The sequence below is a fragment of the Excalfactoria chinensis genome, chromosome 3 (genome assembly GCF_039878825.1).
Source record: "Excalfactoria chinensis isolate bCotChi1 chromosome 3, bCotChi1.hap2, whole genome shotgun sequence".
Lineage (NCBI taxonomy): Eukaryota > Metazoa > Chordata > Aves > Galliformes > Phasianidae > Excalfactoria > Excalfactoria chinensis.
Window position 1 is genome coordinate 52,929,652 of NC_092827.1, and position 27,672 is coordinate 52,957,323.

General features: G+C 40.4%; 2 protein-coding genes across 5 annotated transcripts in view; one reads left to right on the plus strand and one right to left on the minus strand.

Annotated features, from left to right (window-relative positions):
- The window catches only part of PDE7B (phosphodiesterase 7B), a 162,234-nt gene extending 156,068 nt beyond the window's left edge, over positions 1-6,166 (plus strand). For all 4 annotated transcript variants that reach the window (XM_072332305.1, XM_072332303.1, XM_072332306.1 and 1 more), the window contains one exon: positions 539-6,166. In XM_072332305.1, the coding sequence (XP_072188406.1) occupies positions 539-756 (218 nt within the window). In that variant the 3' untranslated portion in view covers positions 757-6,166. The remainder of the gene's footprint in view (positions 1-538) is intronic.
- A 10,809-nt stretch (positions 6,167-16,975) lies between these two features.
- On the minus strand, positions 16,976-26,739 carry MTFR2 (mitochondrial fission regulator 2). The gene is made up of 8 exons (XM_072332449.1): positions 26,582-26,739; positions 26,291-26,416; positions 25,842-25,946; positions 25,510-25,634; positions 21,867-22,084; positions 20,437-20,737; positions 18,689-18,875; positions 16,976-17,903 (listed from the first exon to the last, which is right to left on the minus strand). Exons 1-8 carry the CDS (start codon positions 26,642-26,644, stop codon positions 17,805-17,807), a joined length of 1,224 nt encoding a protein of 407 aa, XP_072188550.1. The 5' UTR covers positions 26,645-26,739; the 3' UTR covers positions 16,976-17,804.
- Between the last annotated feature and the right edge of the window lie 933 nt (positions 26,740-27,672).

The following is a 27,672-nucleotide window of genomic DNA, read 5'->3' on the forward strand; positions in this document are numbered from 1 at the left end:
GGAAGGTTCTGGCATAGGAAGCAGAAAAACCACAGTATTACTCACTGCTTTTGCAGCGATAACCTCAAGCACTTCAAGGGGCTTTAAACCAGTGCAACCCATGATCATCTCTCATGCACAGCTGTGGCAGGGGAACCTATTCCCCTGTTTCTAGAATAACTAAAATTTAACACTGAAAACCAGCGCTGGTAGCATAAGAGTCACAATAAACATCCTTATTAGGATGTGTAAAAAAGAAACCTGTCCAAACCAACCATTTAAGGCAGAGGGTTACTTCCTAGTCTGAAATCTCCTCAGAGTAGGATGCACTCTGTCCAATTTAACTTACCCCAGACAGACAGATCCCTATCTTTGCAATGTGTGCTGTCAAAAGTTGCCCGTTTCAAGAGGAGCTGATGGTTGCTTGAAGGCTTTTTGTTGTCATTTCTCTTCAAGGTTTTCACAACTTGTAGCACTGTACTCTGCTGAGGAACTCTGTGGGGGATAATGCACTCAGGGAATTGATTTGTACCTCACCTGCTGTACTCTTTCTCCCTAGGGTTCATGACGTACATTGTAGAGCCACTCTTTGAGAGGTGGGCCCAGTTTACAGGAGACACCCCCTTATCTGAAAACATGCTAAACCATCTCAGGAGGAACAAGGCAAAGTGGAGGAGTTTGCTCCATAAGCAACACAGCAGTAGTAGGAGCAATGACCACTCAGGTCAAGTGACTGGCAGCCAGGAACAGACTTTAAATGAAGAAGAAACTCCTTAGTGGCAGCTTTGCACTTTTCCTTATAGCACTGCTATCTCCGTCTTGATCACAGCAGCAAGCAGAATCCTGAGGAGTTAGGAGCCTGTTGTCAAGACCAAGGAAAGGGAAGAAACGGCAAAGCAGACACTGTAAGGGTCCTCATGAACAAACCCATGGTTCTGCTGGCTCCTTTCTGGATCTCCTCCATCTTCCTCTTGCCTCTCTTCATTCTGTGCATGCCTGATGCCATCTGTCACTTCAGATCACGAACTGCTTGAATGCAGGGCCCCAGCCAGCAGAGCTGAGGCCGAGCCAGTTACTGCTGCCGTGAAGCAGGGAGGATTACCAAGAGAACAGAGGAGGATAGAGGCACTCTTGGTTATATATTCATTTACCATGAGTCATACTGTGACATATGTATATAGGCCCAGAACGCCATACGCTTTCCAGTCTGGCAGCTGGGCTGCACATGAAACCACCAGCATCTTCAGAACCCAGAGGACACTGGTTGAGTGAGACAGCGCTCGCAGAGGGCAGAGAGAATCTGGTTATTTTAGTAATTAAAATAAACACCTTTTTAACTTTTGTATTCTGTGCACTAAACAGATCTATAAACTTTGGACTGAAGTTACACAACTCTGCGTACACAACTCCGGTGTAACAAGGCTCATTTTGGTAATCATTTTTATGCCACTTTGGATAAAAGACGGGCATCTTCTCATTGCAAGGAACAGTATTCCCTCGCAAACGAAGGGGAAGGTGTTGCTGTACAGTCTAACCCTCTGAAACACGAACAGATCTACCTTTTGAGTACTGTTTCAAGTAACATGTTTATATTCATGTGTGTACATTTTCTGTAAATACGAGACGCTACTGATTCCCATGCCAAAATACTGGAGTATTGTGGGATTGCTACCTGTAAAAAACATTGGCACTGTGAACAGAATACTGTTAGTTTTAATACAAGAGAAACCATTTGTAAATATGTTATAGAGTTTATTAATATTCACTGTTGTTTGTGGATAAAAGCCTTAACTTTTAGCATCCTTCATCTTCTGATAGCTGCCAAAAATCATATGATCACAAGATACAATTCTGTACTGCCTTTCCACTATCGAAGGTGTATCACAGGTCATTAGGGAGTGAAGTCTGGCAGGATAACTTCTTGAAAACTTCAAACACATTCCATATGGGTCCGTGTTGTTAAACCGTAGAACCTTGCACATTCAGTATAGGCAAAAAGCTTCACAGAGCCTGAAGTTCAAAACAGACAAGCAAAGCCAGAAGCCCGCAGCAACAACCACAGATCAACATGAATTCAAGAGTGTGAATTTTCATTAAATAGCATAATGATCTAAAAAGCACGACATCCTAATAATTCTGTAGTCCAGTTCTTTTCTTAAGCAATGTTGTAATTGATATGGGTTTCCCCCCCTATATTCTCTTACTCAGATAGCCAGCATATAAATGCATTTGTATTTTTCTTGTCATTGAAAAAAGAAAAGAAACCTTCAACCAACTGCTAGATCTGTCTCACTCACTGAAGGAAGAAATGCTTTCCAGTCAGCCTGTTAAGGAAAGTCCTCGTAACTGTCATAGTAGTTGAGAAATTCTCTGAACTCTATGTTGGTTTTTCTGAAAGATACATGGCCCTACTTATGTCATAAACAGCCTCGGTTCATTCTATATGAAGCTCCCTTTAAGCTGCCATGATTTCACCAAGATTGCATTCTTTGGCACTACTGCATGGCACCAAAGGGATTGCCTTCTCTCCCCAAAAGAACTAATAGTGTTCAGACAAAGTGAAGCATTGTTGTAAACCCTCAGCACATCAAGTCAGCACAGCTGCTTTCCAAAAGAACTAGCAGATATGGCCATGTGACCATATTCTGGTACAGTGTCTTTGGACAGGCCAACAAAGCACTATTTAAGTTGGTATTTGAGAGAACTCTTAGAGAGTTGCAAGGGTAGATGCAGTAGAATTTGGTTTTAGTTACAGGGAACACTGACTTTGTCAAAGTCTTCACAATCATAAGGTGACTAACATGGTTAAAGGACAACAAAACGCACAATGTTTAGTAGAATAAAGCATCCTTTACTAAGTCACTGGACATGTATCTTCAGGAAAAAAAGGACTGAAATTCAGTGAAATAGGAAGGTGGAAATCACTAGCTATGAGTAACAGAAAACTCTCCTTTCTCCCTCTTGTAAACAGGACTCGTATATTAAATGTGCCGCAACAGTCAAAGAGAAGGAGTTGAGTTGTGGTAGAATAAAATTATTTCTAACTATAGGACATAAATGCCTTTTTAACCACCTGATGGTGGAGGTGGGAGCATCACCACTTAACAGCTTTTTAGATAGATATTCCTTCATGACAGATTTAGGACAATTATTAGGACATTATACAAGCAGTATAATGGGCTGCCTACAAGCACTTAAGTACATACAAAAGAATATCATTTCCCTTGTTTTGTCTTTTATACTAAGAAAATGAAGCCATTTTCCATCTAGTTCAAAGAAATCTTAAAGTGTTCTGAGGTTTAGTTAAATAAAGCTGGTGCCTAGCAGCATAAAAAGCTCTTGACAGAAACATTGCTGTGCTGCTGAGGAGCATCCAGAAAATAGGTCCAACAGGAGAGCTTAGTGCACATCAAGTTCTGTTAGAGCTACAGCGCATCCAAGGTTTTTTCTGTAATTAGAGCCTAAGGGTCCTATTACAAGACTGCTCTTACCAAGAGAAATCTTCCTAATAAACTTTGAAAAGCTGCTCTTAAAATAAAGGGGTTTTTTTGTTGTTGCTGTTTGTTTTGTTCGGGGTTGAGGTTGGGTGCACTGAACATTCTTGCTGAATTTCAATCACCCTATCTAATGAAACAGTGCTTGAAATAAGTTCAGGGTGGCTCCAGAAATGCTTCTGTAGTTGGAAGCCAAACCTATTACAGAAGTTTGGGTCTGTACCAGTTTACCTCAGGTGCTCTAGACAAAAGTGAGCTGAAAAACCAGGCTCTGACAACCAGATTCACTGGGGTCTGCGATTGGACTAGATGGTCTTAAAAGTCTTTTCCAACCTTCACAATTCTATGATTCCCCAGAAAAATAAGCCAAACCATACCTGCTGCAGCTGATTCAGCAACACCAGTGCTTGGTGTGGTAAGTGCTTGGTATTATCTAGTAGTTTAGAGAACACTGTGGGGCTGGGATTTCTCCCCAGGGATGCCGACAGGACCGTGTATGAACTGAATGGAAAAATGTTTGTGCAGACATACAAAGTCCATGGATTATTACTCTGGCAGCCTTATTGGCCACTTTAGAGGAAGACCTTGTGAGACATTTCCCTTTCTTACTGGCCCACTGCAGCTAAAAGACTGCAGTTTTAAAACTTGAGTTTTTCATGTATGCAAAGAAGGAAGCAGATATTTGCTAAGAAGAAGCTTAACACACTCAAACAATGCCACACAAATACAATTCACTTAATTAATTAAAACCAGTTTCTTTAAATGCAGGCTTCGTTTTATCAAAGAGGCAAAATTCTGAATAAATAGAGTGGTAATAAGTGACATTTTTAAGTTGGTAAGAACAACATATGCATATGCACTTTCAGTAAGTAAAGGTTCAACCTGCCTTTGGGTTTCTAAGGGCCAGCATTCAGGCCACCAACCAAAATGGGAAAACAAGAACTATAACAAATATATACTTCTATAAAATAGAAACAGACAGATGAGTAGCTGACGTTAAGTAGCGCCTCTGGATGATCTAACATAAATCTATTCTTTTCATGTGGACTATTGGTTTTCACAAAGAAAATCAAAATCTCCTATAATGACCAATGAGAGGGTTGCTGCCACAACAGCTGTCTTAACAGCTTTTTTCAGCTCTGGAAACTTCTAATGGGAAGTTCAACCATCAGAACAGAGGTGGACTGTCCACAAGCCCTCCCAGATGGACTGCTTGGAAAAGGAGAAACACTCCTTTTGTTTTCAGATATCAGACATCACCTATAGCCTTTCATTTGAATAAGCTCACATCAGCACTCCATAAGATTCTCCCACTCTCCTCCAGACACCACCACCCACAGGCTCAGTAATGAAATTTAAATTAAGATCCCATGAATTTAAAAGAAGAAGAAAAAAAGAAAGCCATGCCAAAACCTAAACAAAACAGAATAAAACCACAAGGCAAGCTTCATGCCATGAACGTGTGTCTGAATTATTTTGATTGGTGCAAATGATTACTGTATTATTTGTTTCTAGAAGTCATCCAATATTTTAGGTACATAAACTTTCAGTGCAGAGCATAAGTTTGACTTGGATGTAAAAATATATTCTGCTTATCTCTGAAATCAAGATTGTATATGTCATGTTTATTGTAAAGCTTTTTATATATACATATTCACATATCTTGTACGACTCAATGGGCCAAACACTGGTCCCACCAACTTCACTGGGACCAAGAATCAGCCCACATATGTGCGTATATTTGCCATATGCATCATTCTAAAAGGAAGCACTAGATTGTGTGAAAATGCTGTGACTGCTATGCAGTGATGCCAAGAGACTTAATTGTATCTTTTTTAACATACTGCTGTAAGTATTCATCATGTCAAAGAATGACAACTAATAAATAAAAATAATAAAAAAAAACAAGTGTCCAAAACTCATTGGTAGAGAGAGGTGCAAGGCCACACCTACATCTTGGGTCTAGTCCTGGGCCCCTGTGACATGAAAGACATGGACATACTGGAAAGAGTCTAATGGAGGGCTTATGAAGATGATAAAGGAAATAGAGTATCTCTCCTACAACAAGAGAACGAGAGAGCTGGGACTGTTCAGCCTGGAGAAGAGGAGACTTGGGGGATACATGATCAATGTGTATAAATATCTGAAGGGAGGGTGCAAAGAGACAGGCTGGTCAGAGGTGTCCAGTGACAGGACAAGAAGCAATGGACACAAACTGCAACACAGCGGGTTCCCTCTGAATATCAGGAAGCATTTTGGTGCTGTACAGGCAATGGAGCACTGGCACAGGTTGCCCAGAGAGGCTGTGGAGTCTCCCCCTTGGGATATTCAGAAGCCACCATGGGTGCTGGGCACCATGCTCTGGGTGTCCCTGCTTGAGCAAGGGTTGGCACCAGATGGACCCACAGGTCAATTCCAACCTCAATCATTTCTTGATTCCTTGATGCAGTTCCTGTATCCACTATGTTTTAAGATCATTGGTTAATTTTAGACTCATTTCCCATTTGTGGACCATGTTATGTATTTTATAATCAGCATGTCAGAGGCTTATGAAGTGTAATTCAAAGTATCGATAGCAATGACCTCCAGTGGTAAATAGCTTTAAGTGGAAAAATATCTGTCACTGCAGATGGGACATCTGCCACTGCAGGGACACTGCATGAACACAGCAAAAACTGTCTGTACCTCAGAGATTTCAGTAACAACACTCACACTGTTTGTGCAGAGGATATTCTACAGTAGAACTGAATGTACAAGCTGGAAATAAAGTTTCAGTGTTATTTAGCCAGTATTTTACATTCCCTTTCTGAAAAAATATAATAAAGATTCAAAAATTAAATTACATTTTAAGAAGCATTTCCATATATCTTCTGAATGCAAACTGGATTCTAACAGAAAACTCTTGGAGACGCGTCCTATATAGGGACAGAGTTGCAATTGTTCATCCAGAAGTTTTACACTGTCAGTACTGGAAAACCACTCACACTATTACAATAGATATTAGTATTGTTATTTTCAATAATGGCCAAGCCTATACCGCTTCCTACTCTGCACAGGCACTCTGTACAGAAGCTAACATTTAATGGATAAGTACAAATAATTTAGCATGAATGAATCCCTGACCTTGGCAGCAAAAGAAAAATCATAAGGTTTTTTTCCTCCTGGCCTGGCCAAAGCACTAACTGCAGTTTAAAGCTCAGATATAGAATCTGAGGAATAAAACTATTAATTAAGAAGAGCACGTGACAAATACTCCTCCCTAAAGGGCAGGAAGAAGCTGTCCTTCCAGTGTCTAATGCAGTCCAATCCTCTCTAGATTAACATAAGCGTAGTTCTAAACTACACAAGTTTTAGCAGCAAGACAAGCTTATGCTGTTCCAGCTCCTACACCTCTTGGTCTTTCATCGGTCTAGCATGTAGTACACTCTAAAACAGTTATTTAGAAACAGTCAGACAGAAAAAGAGCCACAGTACAGAAAGGAAAGGGCTTATATTGGCCCTGCCACTAAAGCCAGTGAATCACTTTCCTGTGTCCTGGGCTGGTTTGAGTCTCAGAAGGAGTTTGACTAAACTTCACGCAACAGCTCCATCCACAAAAACTACTTCTTGTTACATACAGTTTCCCTTGCTAAAAGCTCCCTTCAGTGTCCAGACAGCCTATAAGGATAGACAGCAGATATAATTGTTTTACCACCAAGAAGGGTAATAGTCACAATCCAGTAATAAAGGAATTGCTTACCCCTCTCTGAGGATCAGGGCTCACTGAATGCTCCAAAGGAAGCAGTCTCCAAGTAAGGATCCTTTCCTCATGGCTGCCAACCTTTAGATGAGGTTAATTCTGACCTTCTGGTCGTGCAGAATTGCTTCCACCTGTACTCCCAAGGCTGGTAATGCCTCTTCACCAGGCACTCAATCACTGTTTCAGGCCGTGACCTAATGGTTCCCATACACAGTGCCTTGCAGACCTAAAGACAAGGAACTCAGTACTACAAGAGCAGGTAAAGCTCATTCCAGATGATTTTATGTGAATACAGAGAAAAGTGATAAATACTGTACCTTACAGAGTTTAATATATATTGTGCTAGGTCAGGAAGTGACTCTGGGTGTCATAAGAAGACACTACTAAAACGGAGCATCAGTATTCATATCAACAGGGCTAAAGAGGAGTTACGCTGATACCTGCACTGATCCTACTGCCCAGAGATAAATTCTATGCTGTCATTTTCATACCAACCAATGTCTGCAGAAACCGCAAGCGCAAAGCGGGAAGTGCAAAGAAGAGTGGCAAAGAGCCATCTGACTCGTGAAAAACCTCAAGAAAGGGGGGAGAGGGAAAAAAGGAAAGCAACCAAAACAGACTAGCTTCCATAGTACTGCCTATATAAGAAATTAAAAGATAAATAATAGTCACACTGGAGGCTTCTGTTTTCCCAAATGTAAACATGAAAAGCAAGGGAAGAACAAAGCAAAGCAATACATTTGGAAGTCACTGCTACAAGGAAACATTTAAATTTGGCCGCATGGTTAAGGGTTAAAGTGGGATGAACATTTACATAAACAAAAAGAAAATCCACGAGTAAACACAAGTATTACTAAAATAATGACTTTTGGAGAAACTGCACCTTGAGATCTCAGTCAACCTTTAGTTTAGAATGAAGCTTTCATGACCTATTCACACAGGTCAGCAACTGCTGTGTTACAAATCCAGAGCTTTTATTTGTATATGCAAAGGATTCCTATGAGCTTAGCTCATGCGTAAGAATCTGCATGAAGAAAAACATAGCTACAAAAATGTAAGTAAATCTAGAGATGCGGCTACATGTTTTTGATGCCTGGCACAATTCCTTCCTGCCAGCATCTGAAGGCAAACTCAGGGCTAATCACTTTGGGCAATCAAAATCCAAAGAAAATAGGAAATACAACCACATACCATTGACTCGTGGTCAGATTCCGCAAGATAGATCACTCCTTTCCTTAATACCACTTTTCTGCATCTTTCATGTTTTACCATGGATAACTGTATCTCAATATTTCAATCTTTAAAGAGGTAGAAAAAAAGATATTGGTATCATCTACTGAAAGATAAAAAACCAAGTAGAATCACTTCCTTTAAAACGTGTTGATCTCCGTGATGAGTCAGCCACCGTGTCAGATGGGTACTTACTTCAGCTACTCAAAATTGCTTATACAATGTCAAAACAGATGCTGTATTCCTTAGATGCCTAAAAGCGTATACAAAAGTTTTAACACAGCAAATACACTCCCTATATTTACACTCCTTGTAGCTACAAAGACAACACACATATAAATTATGTCACTGGAAGGTATTATCACTGGATTGAAGCATAGAGACCTGAAGAAGCTGTGTGGTCCTCCTTCTGCACTCAACACTCCAACTTCCTCTGTGCTCCCTCTATCAGAAGCCTAGTCCAGAGCTGACTAAAACTTACTACCAAGCCCCCATTTTAACATTCTCTTGCACCTCGTGTACACCTAATGACAGTCAGCTTCTCAAAGACACCAAATAGCCACAAGCAACACAAAAATGATTTACTTTCAGAAAGTATTTATTACGTTCCAAACCTTATGCTATGTTCTTTTAAACAGCTGAGTAACTTTCCCCCACGTGCTCCAGATGAGGGAGATCTTCCTTCTCTGAAATGCCCCAAACTGAGCCCAGTTTGGCTCAGAAGAGAGGAAGGTCAGAGAGCACAGAGTGTATTTCCTGTCAGAGCCATAGCAAGAAGCTCATAGCTCAGGCAAGGAACACAGTGAGTACTAAAGCTCTTGCGATGCTTTTGCTGTCACGTAGACATGAGAGGGGTCACTGTAACTCAGAAAGATGCTGAATTAAGTGAAACCAAGGACTTGCATGCAAGGGCACAACAGGCAGAAGCAGAGATCCTTTCAACTCCTTTCTACCTTCTTTGATCATTGTTCCTGAGATCTCCTTAGTTAAAAGCACAGTGGTTTTATTCTAATAAAACCCAGCTTTCTGATCTCAAGAGAACAGTTCTGGTGAGGTTCAGGTCAGCTTCAATTCCTGTCACACTTTATTAAGTACTTTTCACAACAGCATGAAACCTACTTTTTTTTTTAAGTGATTATCACATGTATGTCAGCATATGGGAAACTGTTGATCGCAGCCTGAGCTTCTGATTAACCACCTGAGGCAAGCGATGAGTCAGCTGCGGGAGCACAGGTGAAGGTAATTCAGCTGTGATACCAGAAGGGGTGGAGCTTGGCTCCACCTCTCCTAGATCCCAATTAAGGGCTGATGACCACCAAGGCAGGATCTCTTTCCAGAGATTGATCCTGTGTGGAGTTTTACAACAAGCTTCAGTATTGGTGAGCAGCTATCTTTACAGTGAGCCTCAACACTGGCACGCATTTATCATAAATTCTCTTTCTATTTTATAACTTCTGTTTGTCTATTGACTTTATAACTGTACAATTGTAACTATATGTGTCAGTTTCTCAGATTTATGGGTTAGCAGTTTAAAAATATTAGCATTAACGTTTGCTTAGGAAGGAATACAGGAAATGAGTTTGAACTTCAGCTTTCTTTGCAAAATCCTGTCTCAGCCTGAGACCTAAACACATCATAACGAAACCCTGCATTACCAATAGTCCTCCTTTCTGAGCAGTTTCACTACTTCAACATAAGTATTTGCAGAACTTGGGCTTACAAAATACAGCATGTTTACAAAATCATCTAGCATTTTTTATTATGGTAGTATAGTGGTTATGGTAGTAGGTGAAATGCCAACTAAAGATAGAATTTATCTATATGCACTTTAGCAGTATTTTGGAGTGCTCCAGTTCTAAAGCAGAACACCGCAAGGGATGCAAATAATACTGCTCCTACCACAAGTCTTCAGAAAACATATGATTTAACAATGTATTCATGTTACTTCACAGTTCAAGGAAAAAATCCACCACAGTTCCTGTAGAGAACAAGGTTGGAAAGGAGAGCAGTTAGTCTAATGATAAAGTATACTTAAATCTTCTTGAGTTTTGTAGGGGGGAAAAAGTGAACTAATCAGCTACAAGTACCTTTAAAAAACTTATTTTACTGTTATTGTTTGGGGAAGTTTGCCACTTCATCAGCCAAACCACAGTTCCTTCTTTCCAATACCTCAGTATCATTAATTTAGAGGGGGAACTTGCATCACCACTCTTGAGTTACTTGCCAGCTTAAAGATTTGCCAGTGGGAGTTACACTGCTTGCAGGGACATATTATATAACAATGCAGATGTCGTGTTTCACCGGGCATAGCACAGCTACAAACTTGAGTTTTGCCAGCATCTGAGAGTATGGACTTTTCCTAAAGCCCTGAAAGTCAGCAGAGGTTCACCTTTCCAAGCAACACAGGCTCCTCCCTCTGAAAGTACTTCCAAAATGCAAAAGATATAAAAGCTTTTTCTAAAAGCTGGACTATTAGACAACCTGTGATAAATACATCAGAAAATAAACATACTCCAAGGGTTCTCTGCAAAAGGTGGTGTAAGAAACTCCTAATTAAATGAAACAAAAGAAAAAGGCATAATTGTCAGAAGTGACTCAACCAAGAAAAGCCTCTTAGAAAGTTTGCCTGACAGGTTCATATGTCTAAGACCCAAGCTTTAAAACGTAGTAGGTCTTGGTCACCCAGAAGTCACAGAGCTATTTGTTTGGTACTGGCTTGCTTTTTGGCAGGTAATGCTGTTTATTTTTCACTCTGTAGAGAGTTCAGGATAAAACTAGTTTTGGGCACTGAAAAGAACAAGTAACAAAAAGTCATCACTTCCCACTGAGGATGTCATACTCACTGTTGAAATGAACCCTCACTTAAACTACTCTGATTTTCACTTCCTGCTACTGGTTAGTAATGTGTTTCTTTCTGTCAGAAAAGAATGAGGCCTTTGCATCTTTTTCTTTTTGCTTTTTGTTTTAAATTTCTCTTCATGCAATCACTGCCACACCAGGTCACTGCGAACAGAAACTGCATTCTCAAGATGCAGTACCACAAACTATTAATCTGAACAATTTGAACAGCTTTACACTTGGCTGTACTAGAACATACTCTGCTTCTGAAGACCTAACTTACTACAACACTGTAATTATGGCTTGGTGTCGTCGTTCCTATCCTCATGAGTGATCACAACATAATTTCTTTTGTTATCCACAATTTTTACCCATTGTTTCATTACTAAAGTTTTGGAACTGCATTAACCCCAAACAATTCCCCACAACCCTTGTAGAAACACTTCCTTTCAGTGATTACTATTATCTGACTCTTAGTCAGTTCTATATCCATTTAACATATATGCTAGGGATAATATTAATGCTCTATTTTAATTAACAATACACTATTACAGCTATCTTTAATAGAGCCACGTGTGGTTTCTCCAGTTACCTAGGTATTTCCAAGGCTGTAATTGGATGTGTGTGGTGGGACCTTATCTTTTTGCCTAGAATTGGCGCATGCTAACTGACCTGTATTTTGCCTGGTTTACTCTTCTTTCCTTAAGAAGACCAAGATGCCACAATAGTTTTCCAAGATTTATTCAAGTTGAACATACAAGGCCAGAAGCCTCCTTCTTTCTTTAGGAACTGTGGATTCAAACTCCTTAATCATTCTCCCTTTTGAAGTGTATTTTTCTTTTCAGCATAGCAAGCAGGGTTTCTCTTATTCACAGAAGAATGACTTCAGAAGTAAGGAGTGTTTTGTTGTTTGTTTTTTTTAAGTAATACTTACCAATTTTTCTAAGATCCACACAATTCAAGAAACTGATTCTTGCCAATCAACAAGATAAAGAGCAGCTTCCAAATTAAAGCACAAGTGATCGTTACCACATTCTATGTTCATGAACTTCAATTCACACTAGGTTAACTCTTCATGATTTTTATGCTCAGCCAAGGTCTGGCCATGTACCACTGGATTTTAGTTGTAAGGGAGGTATGCTGGAGAATGATGGAAGACTTGGTCCAATGACCAAGATGCAATCTCCTTCCTCTATGGCTCTTTTTTTTTAGTGCAAGAGAAGGTGGCTTACAGGGAAGAAAAAGATTCAGAGTTTGTACAGATGTATAGAAATGAAACAAGCTTTTGCTGTTTCCCCAGGCAACTATTGGCTCAGGGTATTGTTAGCATCCTAGCAACAGCTCCAGAAGCTCACAAAGCACGTAGCAGGATCTCCCTTGCTTATCTTGCCACACATTCATCTTTCCTTCTTTTATTTGTGACTTTGAAATTAGAAACTCAACATCAGAGAACTGTGATGTTACTGACAAACTAGATTATAGAGCATCAGATTTTACAGGGATCAGTTTCATAGAATTGCTCAGGCTGGAAAAGACCTTAAAGATTGAGTCCAACTGCATTGAGTCCAACTGCAACTTAACCATACCACCCTAACTAACAACCCTATGCTAAATCATGTCCCTGAGCACCACATCCAAACAGTTTTTAAACACATCTGGGGATGGTGACTCAACCACCTTCATGGACAGCCTATTCCAGTGCTTAACAACCCTTTCTGTAAAGAAGTGTTTCCTGACATCCAACCTAAACTTACCCTGGCACAACTTGAGGCCATTTCCCCTTGTCCTGTCACCGGCCACCAGTGAGAAGAGACCAAGCTCACTCTCACTGTAAGCACCTTTCAGTATTGGAAGAGAGCAGTAAGGTCTCCCCAAGGAGACCATAACAATTAATAATCCCCAGTAAGATTTCACTAGCAGCCTCATTGTTCTAACACACAAAACCAAGATATAGTCTTCAAATCTTAAAAATGTCTGCACTGCTACTTGAAAATAACAAAGGCACTAAAAATTTCCAGTAAATTTAGGAAACAAACAACAAAAAAGGATACTTGTGGAAATACAGCAACTGGAATCCTAATATAACCCATATAAACCTAGGCAGTGCATGCAAGAGGAAAGAATGACACAAGAAGCAAAGACAGCCTGCTCAAAAACATGTGAAAGGTCATAAGGGCAGATAATGCCCACATTTTACCTGAGTCAAATCAAAGTAAAACTCAAGTGAGGTATTTTTATTATTACAAAACAGTGACTTTCCGATTACTTTCCCACCATACATGCTGGTATGGCAGCTTCTAACTTAACAAAATGATGAGAATACTGAGCATGACCTCTATTCAGGAACACTTTCTTACAAGCAAGGAAAGAGCATAACAAAACAGCCTAACTTATCAAGCCTGCCTCAGCAGATGACAGTCTAATATGGCATATAATACAATCAGTAGAAATCGAGTAATGGAAAAAAGCTGACCAAAATACCATCTGGACAAATAAGTAACACACAGTGAATACTCATATGAAATAACAGCATTCTGAAGGACAAAGTAAAACTCACCAGCTGGAGCACAGAACACCAACCTGCATGATGACTGTTTGGGAACTTATAACCAAAACTTCTACAGCTCTCACTATCTGCAAACAAAACAAAAACAGATTAACAGAAACCAAGACAAATACTCACAGGTTGTGAACTCTAAGATCACAATGCATCAAATAACTGTAAGACAACAGCAAAATATGAAGACATTAAAACTATGCTCTCCATAACTTCCTTTCTACTCCCTTTTAGCAGCAGCTGTTGCTCAGCTCTCTCTACATTACAGCACGCGTCTCTAACTGAAAAACAAGGCAGGAACACCTTTGCTTCAAAGTGGCAGCCAAGCCAAAAGCCAGTAGTAGATTTAAATGGGACGTGAGAGGATATTTACTCAGGAAAGGCCTTCATTAACTCATGTAAAATCTTCTGCCTGTTCTCCTGGATGTTCAACATTTAAGCAAGCAAAGCAGCAGGTTTGTTTTGTGGGTGAGTGCATAAATCAGTCTGGCGTTAACTTCTCATTAGTCAGATTATACTTAAATATAGTTCACTATAGCACTAGTGAAGGTAGAGGCATTTAGCTCTACCAGTTAATGAGTACCACAAAGAGATAAAAATGTAAAGAGATTACAAGTTTGCTGTCAGACCTACCACTTGCAAAGCAAAACTACTTTACAGATTTGTAACACAGATCTGGTGTAACACTGCTCCCTTGTGGTTAAGTCCATGCAGTTCAGCCATAAAACACGTCATTTTCATCAACTATTCTCACAAACTCCAAGTGTATTTTATTGTAAGATATTTGTTCCTGGTTAGAGGTTTACCATAGCCAGCACCAAGTCCATCCCTGCATGCTGTGCCACCTATTTGTTGCCTAAAAGGGGCATATTTAGGCTCCCACTTTTGATTCTCTGAGCTACTGAAGTTAAATGCCTCTATTTATCTTAAATAGGAGGTGTGAGTGCTTATATTCCAATATCAATCGAAAAGAAAGCCTGAACGCTTCTACTCGCACACATACAAAGGCTGTTCCAAAAGTAATGTCTCCTATTCTATTACGTTGGCCCATGACATCAGAAGCAGATGGTGGTGGTATGGCAGTAGAGGCTGAACCTTCCCACCAATATTCCATTACAGGTTGTTGCTGTGTGAGATGGAAGCAGAGGGGCAGTCTGGCAGAATGACACCTGGCATGGGAGTTTATGAAGCAAATGTGTATCACTGAATTCTTCCATGTGGAAAGAAATGGCACCCACTGACATTCATTGATGCTTGCTGAATATTTATGGAGACCAAAAAGTGGATGTGAGTGGTGTGTTTCTGCAGTGATGACAGCAACACAAAAGATAAGCCATGTTCCAGACAGCCATGATTTTTAGGAGCGTGACATGCTGGCTCTTGTTCATTGCTGGGAAAAACATATAGCTAGTAGCAGTGACTGTGTGGAAAAATTGTGTTTTGAAGCTGAGAATTTGCTCTATCAAATCGTGTTACTGTGCTCTTTGTTGTGGTTGCCAGGGAAGTAAGTAGGAAGCATTACTTTCAGAACAACCTGCTTAAATAAACTGTGCTTAGAGCCCTCTTCAGCATTTCAGGCAAATAGACTGAATAAAAAAAGGATTACATAGCTGGGACAAAAGTACCACACTGTTCTTCTTTCAACAAGCAAAACAAATCAAAATCCCACTGCAGGAGGAAAGATCCTGCTGGCTTAGTCGTTGGGAAAAATAATGAATATCAAAAGAATGGTCTTTTGAGTATTATAATTAGTTGCCAGGACTACTTCCCTACATAAATAAATCAGTGGAAACTACTGTCTAAGACAATAAAAAATGTCTTTGAGCTGAACAGCTAGATAAGAACCAGCTAAAATGAAGCTGGGATATTGCAAATCAATATCTATCTTAGGTGCTTTCATGTAGATTTGAATGATTGCCAGTGCGATTTAAAGAGGTTCCTGGAATGGGTTGATGATGACTACCTCTTCCAAGTGATGCAAGAACCCACAAGAAAAGGTTCTATGCTGGAGCTTGTCTTCACCAGCAAGGAGGCACTGTTGAGTAACGTGAAGCTCAAGGGTAACTTTGGCTCCAGTGACCACAAAATGATGGAGTTCAAGCTCACTACTCTGGGCTTCAAGAGAGCAGAATTTAAACTTTTCAGGGAACTGCATGGCAGAACAACATGGGATAAAGTCCTGGAGGGAAGAGAGGCCCAAGAAAGCTCATCAGTATTCAAGGACAGTCTCCTCTGGAAATTGTGGAGAAAAGTCTTTTCTAAAACAAGGAGAATCCATTTTCAAATCCAAACTTCCAACGGGGAACTGCTCTTGACCAGACAAAGTCCGAAGAAAAGCAGCTCAGAGGGTCCAAAACAATATTTCATCCTAAAGAGAGGAAAAACTGCTGACCACATAATAAAGTGATAGAAGTATAAGACTGCTACAGCCAGAGCTTCCCAATTAACTCACTTCCTCACTGAAGGAATTCCACCTTCACATTTGTCAGCCTCAACAGAACAGTCATAAATCCAGACATCCCCTGGATCTATGAATGTTGACATAGCAGAAGAGGTAACTCGCTCAGTATCCGAAGTGTTAAGAGGTGAAGCAAAATAGAGCTCTTTAAGCTTTACACATAACAGGATCCACTTGCTCACATTCTCTTCTGCAGGCACTCATGGACTTCTTTCACTGCTGCTCCCTACTTTATCAGAGCAGCAGACAAAAGACAAGTAGAGCTTTGATAGAAGAGGTAAAGTTTACGAAGCAGAGGGCCAAGCTGCTTCTTCTGTTTGGACTTCATAGCAGTTTATGTACAGAATGCAGCAAACACATATTTTAGAAGCAAACAGAAAGGGAATGTCTGGCTGTTATGGACTGTGAAAGGAATGAGACAATGTGATAAAGTTCAACAATTAGTAAAAAATCAGGAAAAAAAAAACATTTTGAAAACATTATCTAAGAAACAAATAGTTCCATAAGCTCCAATTTTAGTCAAAATATAACTTTGAAATTGAAACTGAAGTATGGAATTTGAACCTCAAATCCTAACAACTCGGCAGATCAGACTGGGCAGTAACAGGGCATCCAAATGCCACTGTACTCTGTGTAGGTGAGTAGGAAAATAGAAGATGCACAAGGATGTACAATGGATACAGTTCACAATTCAATCAATACAAAGTTTGTCTAATAATCCTGATGCATAAAAATACAGTCAGCTCTTAATATACAAAAGCCTGCAAGACAGACACATCTACAATACAAAGGAAATTTTATTGTATACACTGAACAGACTTCATACAGAGAAGACAGTGATAGAAATAACACAAGGTTCTTTTATACACAGAAGTTAGACTACATGTCAGCAGACCCCTCTAAAAAAGTCTTTTTTGTGTGTGCGAAGACAACTCCCTCATATGCCAAGCATTGAGCAGCCTGCAGAGTACTTCCAACAAGACAAAGCTTCACAAATAAAAATTTCTCCACGGATGCAAAATAAATTGAAATATTATTTGCATATGAAATATGGAGTTGTATTAACAAACTGCAAAGAAATCCTGAGGAAACTATACTACAGTGTTAGCTACCAGCATCTGTATAGAGTCAGCTACACATAATACACTCCAATCAAAAGTTTACACTATTTCATTATTTACACTCACGTGCAGAGACAGCACACACCACAGCTGCCACACCAATAATTACATTTCTTTCACACATTTACTTCCTTTATTTCCCAGGTTTAAGGCACAACGCCCCATAATAACAAGCTACTCTTTTTGGTTGCGTGCTTCTCATAAAGCATCAGATTCACAAGTTTGGTTGCTGGGAAACTAAGAAGAAGAGGCAATTTCACATGCCTACAATCCAAACTTCAACAGCAGAGGATAGAGACATTCTAGAACACATTACAAAACAGTTCCACAGAGCAGCAGTGCCACCTACACACAGTACCAAGTTTCATCAGAAGTCTCCCTCCATCAGTTAAATATGAGGTCTCACTTTCCACACTGATACTTGCTTAACGTTGTCAGTTCTTACAAGGCTAGAATTTGCATTTGTCTTCAGGCTGCAACGTCCAACCTAGGGAAAACAGGGAGAGCATTAGGTAAAATTATACCCGAGACACCAAATGAGAAGAAGTGTACAATAAAGGCAGTAAGTTCTGCACTTCTCTTAGCCCGGGAAGAATAAGATAGTAAACCTGTGAAATTACTTTAAGCACATTTATTCTTCAGAACACTCATGGGTAAGCACTTAGAACAAGCATACTCATACTAATCCTGCAGTTAAACCTCCACTTCAACCAAAAGAGCCCATTTTTCTGTATCTACTCCTGAACAAGCTTGTACTTCAGTCCCTCTTCCAGGACCTTATAAATTCAGCTGTTAGAACTGGAACAAAAGATGATCCATAAAAAAAGCTCTTCCTGGATCTCACTTCCATCTTCCCATCTAGAATCAGGTATGCTAGCCATGCAATGCACTGGTCTACAATATCCACAATATAAGCCTAGCTATTTTATTTAAACAAGTTTCTATCTGTCTGTATTTCTCCGTGTGCTCTGTAACAACATTCAGAATCTTTATTCAGAATAAAGATGCAGAGTTCATAGAAATGATGCTACCACACGAGAAATGCTAAACCCAAAGCTTTCATTTTCATCTTCAAACACATACCACGTGTTAGTCAAATCTCTGTTACCTTCCTGACATCCTTATTTGTAAAATTAGTTAGCTAATTAATAGTCTTACTAACTACACACAGTTTTTACACACGAATAACTATAAGTTACCATCAAACAAATGTCCTGAGCTCAATCATGCTACAGTTTTCAACAATATGAAAAGCTTATAAAAAAAACATACCATTGGGATCTCTGGACTAGAAAATGGGGAGCTATCAAAAGATCTGTTTTCTTTGTCCAGTGAATCATCCTCATCTTCATACTTATGTGCAAACTTCTGTTTCAGTGCATGAGTTAGTAGAGCAACTGGATCCCAATCTGAGCTTCTCCTTTTTTTCGGTTTAGATACGGGAGTACCTCCAGGTGACCTATAAAGAAAATGTGTTATCACCTGCCCATAACTACATGCTTAGCTATCTAAAATCCCAGGACACTACTTTTATATACTCCTTATCCTATCCTAGGTCACACAAATAACGCTGCTCGCATTATTTTCAGCAATTCAACAAGTATGAGTACTAACAGTACACTTAAGAACTCGTCAGCCAGATTGTTAGCTCAAAAATGCTGCTCCTTAACGAAAAGTGGCAGTAAATCAATCAAGAGTTCAGGTAAAGGATTAAAAGGAAAAAATAAAAGCACAGCTAAATAGTTATATTTCAAAACTATTTTAAGTTATACTAGGGGGAAATACCCACTGTGTTGAAAAAGGTTATGAAATATTTTGATATAAGCTTCATTAAGAAGTATTGGGGGGAAAAAAAAAGAAAACTTACACAATTTCTCAAATCAACTATATTTAAAGAAAAACACCACCTCATTTAAGTAAATCTGCATCCAGGTGGCAATAAAGTCCCATTTATAAACCACTCTTGAACTCACTTCATGCGTTACTCACCACTCCCACCAGGGAAGTGATGGAGACACCAACCCTGGAGGTGCTCAAGAAACAGTTAGATGTTGTACTGAGGGACATGATGTAGTGGGAAATATTGCTGATAGGTGGATGGTTGGACTGGAAGACCTTAGAGGTCCAACCTTGGCAACTATAATTCTATAATTATCAAAGGAAATGTATCAAATTTGGCGCAAAGGCTTCTAAAGAGATTTTCCATCCAAGCAAGCACCTAAGCATCCAAATATGGAACGTTTATAGTCAAAACTAGGGATGCTGGCAGTATGGCAGTAGAGCTTGAACTTTACTGCCAATATTCTCTTATTCATTAGAGATTCAATTGTTCTTGCATACTTTTTTTTTTTTTAAACTCCAGAAGGTCAGAAAAGACATCTGACAGCCTTTATCACATCTAGCACAGCAGACCAACACTGACACAAAGACATGTTACAGGCTTTAGTAAGGATTTTTTGTAACCTGTCAACAGTGCTTAAAGTCAAAACAGTAGACCACGAAAAGTATTATAATACAACTGCACTATATAAATTCATGAAGCATCTTCAATAAGGCACGGAATGCATTTAACAGTTCAAAGAAAGACCAAAATATTTTGGTTTAGTTAGTTCCCACTGTTTCCCAAAAGATAACTCCTTTCATAGTGAATGTAAAAAGTTTGTTTTCCAAAGGAGTTTCCAGCAACTCTGTGGGCAACTTTATAAGATATTTTCAAGTAGTCTCTGTCTTGAAACAAGACACACACACACCCCAAAGGCTCAAACAACCTGAGATTTCTATTCTAACGTAGGACACTAGTTTTAAAAGCTATGACATTCAGCAATTTTTAAACTGATCTAAAAGCAGCACCATGACTATCTTACATTCCAGTCTAAGCACTTAAACATTACAAACTTATGTTTGTCAGTTGTAGCTGCTTGTTAAATGATGTTTCATCTTGGCGTTCTCTGCTGCTGCTTTAACTGCTGTGATGACTGCATAGCCTTGAATAACTCAGGTACACGTTCAATTCAACCTACCTTTCGGTAGCACGCAACTGAACTTTGTTTAGATCTTTCAAAACATCCATCATGCTAGGAACGTTCTTCATCCTCTGGGGATCGGCACTGTCACCTGTAGTTGAAGCACTGTTTCTTGTAGCACGACGTTGTTTTATAAGTTCAATTGCTGAATTACTAGCATCAACACCAGATGGTGCAACAGAAGGAAGTGGGGGAGGAGAAGGAATTGCAAAGTGATTGTGAGAGACAGACAATGGCGTAGAAGTCATGGTTGGCACCGGATAAGATCCATCTGGAATGCTGAATGTTCTAAAGGGTTCTGAATGCAGACATAAAAGAAAAAGAGGGATTTTATTTTAAATAGTCAGCACTACCTTTGCAATTAACAACATTAAAATTGAGTCATCCTAGACATTGCTTAAGTCCAGATAAGATGGCCTACCCTCTTAAAGCACTTCCTTACACAACTCACTCATCATACTACAGAATAATTATACTTAAAACCAAGAGCAATTTTGGTTTTAAGTACATAGATTAAACATACATGAAATAATAATCTGAGACAGTTTGGGCTGCTCCAATTTTCTCCATTTGTGTCTTTGATCTTTGCACTAGGCAAATCAGGAACCTGAAGCAGAAAGCACCTGCAGCTACATACAGTTCATTCTCAATGGTCTGAAGGTTACAGTAAACCAAATGAAACACCAGCAAAGAGAACTACAAAACACACAAAACAGATTACAAAACTATATGCAGAGTGCTAAGGAGAAGTGTCAGCAGAACTAAGCTGAAGGATAAGAGGCCTCAGAACTGCTTAAGTTCACTTGGCACAGCACTTGCTACACAAATATAAATCACATCAGTCCCAATGCTTTAACAACCACAGTGGAGTCAACATACAAGGCAAGCAGGACCTCAAATCATTTAAGGGAAAAATCAGAAGACTGAATCTCATACTAGAGACCATCTCTGATGCTCCAAAGGTGGTTAGACATCTACTTGGAGCACCTGTTTATCTTAAATCCTGAACCTGACTTCCTCAGAATGTTTTAACCATTCTTTGATAACTTTTCAGAAGCTGTACACAAGCTTAAAGTTAAAATTATTATTTTTTAAACAGTAACTGGTGGTTCATTACTAGCATTGCTACCACCAAGTTCCTTCACAAACATGAAAATGAACAGAGACATTGTATAGGATCAGCTGCATTTCAATTGACATGCAAGCCATGAAAAGCTGAAAGGTGGGGAGGTTGAGAAAAATGTTTAAAAAGTAATAAACAAACCACAGCAGCAACACAACCATCACAATGCAAATACTACATTCATAGATGTTGTTGGTGTACGTAACTTCAGGTGAAGAAATTAGACATATTCTGTATCAATCTCAGAGGCACAACAATTCATGAAGAAGACTCCTAAGGCAGGAAAAAAAACAGAAAGGCTTACGTGATGATATGCTTCCCAGTGTCTGTGCTGCAACAATTGTGGCAATCTGAGTACGAAGAAAAGTTAGTTCCTCTTCAAGAGCAGAAATTTTCTGGAGTGCCGCTTGATTAACAAGACTGCCTTTCTGCGTACCGGTTTTTGAAACACTTGGTATGGAATCTAGAGATGGATGTAAGTCACGATAAGCTGTACTTTTTTCTTTTCTCCATAATTCAGTCCTAGAAAAGAATAAAAGACAATATAAAATGTTCAGCCAGCAAAAGAAATCTCAAGACTCCACATCTGTCCAAGCAAGTTATCATCATTCTGCAAGACATAAAATCTGCAAACTGTTTAAGAAAATGTTTAGCTGATCATAACTTAAAAAGTGTTTTAAATCTCCATCAGTTAAAGTAAAATACAAATCTTTGAGCAGTCATAATCAAAACAGATAGTTTACTTGGGGACAAATTATAAAAGGCTGTAGTGCAGGACTGAGCTGTTACTGTTCCATTTGACTGCGGTGCCTCTCCCTTCTCCCTGCATGATACAATAGATACAGAAGGCAGGGAGAGTCAGATCAAACTCTGCAAGATGAGCACTATAAACAGCAAACAACTTGTAATCTTTCAAAAGATGTAATAGAGGATAATAGTAAGTTTTAATGCTTACCAAATAAGAACCTTATCATTTATGAGCTACACACATAACACAGATGCAGTATTGTGCTACAACTCTTGTGTTTCAATTTTAAAAGTTATTTCAAGTTGGGGCCTGCAGAAATAACTTTAAAATACAGGATGAGTGTAAACTCAAACTATCAGAATGAGACAATAAAATGAAGAAATTAAATTTACTTTATTCCAAATTCACTGAACATTCACTGAAACAAAACCAGACTGTTCTCCTTAAATCCATCACCGTTTTACTTCAAACCACACCTGCAACATTGTTTTCCGCTTTGTGAACACATTGTTTTTCATACGAGGTCAGAAGGAAGAGATATACATTACACCTGACCTTGGCAAACATCCCACAGAGCCAGGAGGGGAGGAGAAAGAAAGAACAGAAACAACAGAAAAATCAAGTGTCTTGGATCTGAGTTAGACCAGCTAAAGAGCAGCACAAGCAAAACAGAGCAGGACACACAGTTCCTTTCCACAGTACTCTTAACCTTTTAGTATTTTGCAAGTGCTTCAAAACAACTTTGGTAGTTCAACAGTAACAGCTGAAGAATCCAAAGGTGAATTCTATTCTTCTTATTCTATTCTTCTATTCTATAAAACGTGTCATCTGAATTTATTAGTGCCTTGAAATGTCAATACCAGCAAGCAGTAAACAAAGATAACAGACAAGCAGATGTCATTATAAAGCTCAACTACATTGTAGAATGTAGAGAGGGATGCACAAACATCCACATTTAAATCTTGCTTCTGACTACGTCTCTGACTTTGAACAGATCCTGTAGGGGAACAATAAGCCAACTTCCTATTTTTCTCCCTAGAGAGATAGAAAATGGATGGGGGAAGACTTGTAGACCACCTGTCTGCAAATTTCGGAATAATTTGTCATCTTAAAGTAGTAACATTTTATCAGTGTTCAAAATTTCCTTTGGCATGTTATTAAAGAATTGCATAGATGACATTCAAGGTCAAATTTTAAAATGAAGAAACACAAAGATTACGGAGCTGTGTTTGCAGGAAGAAAACGCAAAAGGTCAAAACTCAAGCAGAGTTAAAATCGTTCAGTGATGTCTCAGATAACAAGACTTCTAGAAGTATGTTAATGGCGAGAGGAAGCCTAAGGAAAATACTGGACAGCTACTGGATGAAGCCAGTTATTTGACAAACAGAGATTAAGAAAAAGCTAGTGTTAATGATAGACATTGTGTTGCCCAGTCCTATGAGCTGGAGGATCATGACTGGGAAAACAGCAAATTTCCAGTTGTCAACATGAAATTTTAAGGAACCATTTATATCAATTGAGTGTTTCTAAGCCCGTTGAGTCCAGTGGGATTCAGCCAGAAGCTCTGAGGGAGTTAGGAGATGTTTTAGCTGGGCCCCTCTGCCAGCGATCTTGGGAATCTGGGGACGTCTCTGCTGACAGGCATCTAGACAACTATATTCCATTTTACAAGGGCACAAAAGACAACCTTGGAAATTACAGGCATGTTAGTTTAACTTCAGAATTTCTGCAAGCACTAGAGATTACCCCAGCACCACTGAAAGACACTTAAAAGATACCGTAATAATCCAGTCCAGCTAACATGGGTCTACAAAAGACAAGTCCTGCCTCACTAATTTAATATCCTTCTACATCATCCTCCCCTTAATTAGGAGGATACAGTGGATTTAGTTTTTCTAGATTTTAGTGAAACTTTTGATATTGCCCCACAGTAGCGTTCTGTACAAATCACCCAACAGTGAGATGAACAGCTACACAGTACACTGGGTGAAGCTCTGGCTGAACTGTAGGCCTCAGAGTTGTAATCAATGGGAATTTATCTAGCTGGCAGCCAGTCACTCTTGCCATTCACCAAGGCTCAATCTTGGGGCCAGCTCTATTCAATGTATTTTTCAGTCATGTGGATGCAGGAGTCCAATGCATCTTTAGTGAACTTGTTTTGATGATACTGAAGTGGGAGGTGCAGTTGATTTTCTTAAGAGATGAGAAATTTGGCTGAGGAATCTAGATAAACTGGAGAATTGGGCAATCATCAATAGCACAAAACTTAAAAAGGACAAATACCAGATTCTTCACTTGAGGTAATGTCAGACAGATACGTATACTGGGAGACTAATGGCTGGAGAGTTGCAGAGCAGAAAGGGATCTGGGGTGCTGGTCACAGCATACCAACACAAGCCAGCAGACAAGATGGCAAACAACATTTTGGGATGCATTAAACACAGTACAACCAGCCAGTTAAAAGAACTGATTCTCCCTCCATATTTCAGTGGTAGAGCAGCCTCGCAGGGAACACTGTGCAGCTCTGAGCTCTGCAATTTAAACAGGTATATTAAGATCTTTGAAAGCATCCAGAGAAAGGCAACAAAGCCGAACAGAGGGCGGAGAGATTTGTCCAGTGAGGAGATGGTGAGGACACTGGGTTTGTTAAGACCGCAGAAAAGGAGATTAGGGGTGACCTCACTGATCTTTACAACTTCACAAAGAGGAAAAGTTGAGAGAAAGGTCTCTTCTCCCTGGTATCAAGTGATGGAACATATGGCATTCTTCACTAAAGCAACAAACTTCACACATACAGCACTGTAGCAATCGGATTCAAAGGAGGCATTTAAATATTTTTTCAGCATTTTCTCCTTTATAACGTTTATCAAAACATTTATGAACTAAGATAGCAATAAGAAATGCCTTATGTTTTGTCGCAACGTGTTTCTCTTCTGCCCTTACAAAACACTTCTTGAGTAAAAATGTGAGTTAAAAACGCCACTAGTTTATCTGATATGCCGCCAGGAGGAAAGGCAGTACTCAGCACTAGAAATCTTTCAGATGAAAATATTCTACATGGGAAGAACTTTGGGATAAAACATTTGCAGGCTTGGTTTAACTGGAACCCTGAAAAAGCCTGGAGACAAGAAGACAAGAACAAAAGAAAAAAAGCTGCTACTATTAATCCTTTCTATGCACATATTTTCCTTCCACTTACCTGAATCTAGCAAATGCTTGCCCTTCATCACATGCTACCCACAGGACATCAGCAAGTGATGGAGCTACAGGAGTCGGAACCACACTTTGTTCATCATGATCCAATGGACTCTGGTGGTGAACAAGCTAAGACAAAATACGTGTAAAAAAACTGGATTTAGTGCACACTAAATCTTTGCCTTTAAAGAGTGGTATAAGCATGCTGAGAAAAGTGAGCTTAAGGGATGCAAAGTATCGGTTAAACTTACTAAAAAGATCAAGAAAGCTATCACTGCCTTTAGGAATTGGAAGACGTAAGCAGTTGAAACTTATGTATAGCCATAAATTGCTTACTTGAAAATAAGGTCTTGGGTAAGGCTCTAAGGAAAGAATCGTCCCAAGTCTACGAACAACACTTCGAGTAGATCCATATTCCTTTCTTTGGCAAACAGATACAACCTAAAAACGAGAATACCTTATAACAGAAAGACCAAAATTGAAGCCTTTTGTTTTTACATTAAAGGGTGCAACGCAGTCAGGTTACTGTAACCTTCCCACACTCCTCTCAAACTGAAGGTTCTAGAGGATTTAACAGCCTGCTTCCAAAACCACATCCAGACACAGCCTGCACCCAGCCTGTACTGGAAGCACAAAGACCATAGAGGGACGTAGCAGCTACATCGCATCGCTAGCAGGATTTTGAGCTACTAAGCAAAAAAAAAGCGCATTTTTGAGTAACCAGACGCACCCGCGTGGCTCTCAGGAAAGCCACTCAGTAAGGAAGCAACACAGGTGTACCGTACCTTGGCCTGGTACCTCCGTAACGCCGCGCACAGCTGCTGGACACTCGCTCCCGACGGGACCGCTGAGGAGAGGCACATTCCGACCGCACGGCCGCCGCCCAGCACGCGGGTTTCCAGGAAGGCGGCCTGTCGGCGAAGCACCGAATGCAGACAGCGGAACCAGGGAACGGCCCAAGCTCCCGGGCAGCTCCGTACCAACAGTACAGACCCTACGGGACACGCACCGGTGCCTCCTGCCCTCTCTCCGTCCACTCCCCCGGGCAGCGCTCTCCCTCCCCGCCCGGCTCTCACCTGCTCGGGCGGCCAGCCCAGATACTCCAGCAGGCGCCGCACGAGGTGCAGCAGCAGCGCCATGGCGGCACCGCGAGGCGGAGGGGGCCACGGCCCGGCACCCCGCACGCCTAGAGCGCCGGCCGGCGGCACCTATCAGCACCGGGGGCGGGACGGAAAGGAAGCCTCGCCAATAGAGGCAAGGCGCTGCTCAGCACAGCCAACGGACGGGCGGGGGCGGGCCGCTCCCGCGGGGCGCGTCGGGAGGGGGCAGTTTGAATGCCGCCGGCACGGCCGTTGGTGCCCGCTGCTGCCGCCGCTACCGCCTGCACACCGAACGGGCACGGCGGCGGCTGAGGAGGAACCGCCTCCACCAGGAGGAGCCCGCTCGGGGGGTACGGCTTTGGGATTAGCTTTGGGAGGACGGGGCCCGAAAGGAAGTTCTTAACATCCTCTGTGGACATGACGATCGTTCCAGCGCTATACACCTGTGCGACCTCGGAAACAGGTGCACAAGACCTCCCGCTTGCTTTGCAATCCCGGATCCTGAAAGCAGGCAAGCAGCACCCAACTCCGTTTTATAACAGGACAAGCTGAATGCTTGTCTGCTTGTGTGCTCGTGTGAAGCATGAATAACAACTTCAAAAAACAAAAAACAAAAAAACCCACCTCTACTTATGCCTATGGTAAACAATAAAGAAAAACAAACCACCCACCTTACAGTAACTTTAGGATAGTTAAGGTAAGGTTGCTTTGCCTTTGTTATATCTCTCTCAGGACCCAAAGGAAGGAAAAAAACACGGAAAGAGCTTCCGTCCTCACTCTGGTATGTCATTCAGCTCCTTAGGTAATTAAGCAATAGTCCTCAAACTGTTCAGCTTCCGTGAGAGGAAGACCTTAAGTCCATTCACCTAAACAACAGCTTGCTTTCAAAGAGCACACAAACACAGTATGTAAGGTGGTACAGCAAAGTGATGCAGGGTATTTTATGAGAAAAGGAAGCTGGAGTGGGTGCAGTAATACAACACCGTACTCATCAACAAAGGAAACTCCTTAGGGCAGCAGGACCTGACTGGGTGACAGATGTTCAGCTGCTAACCTCTATTATGGAG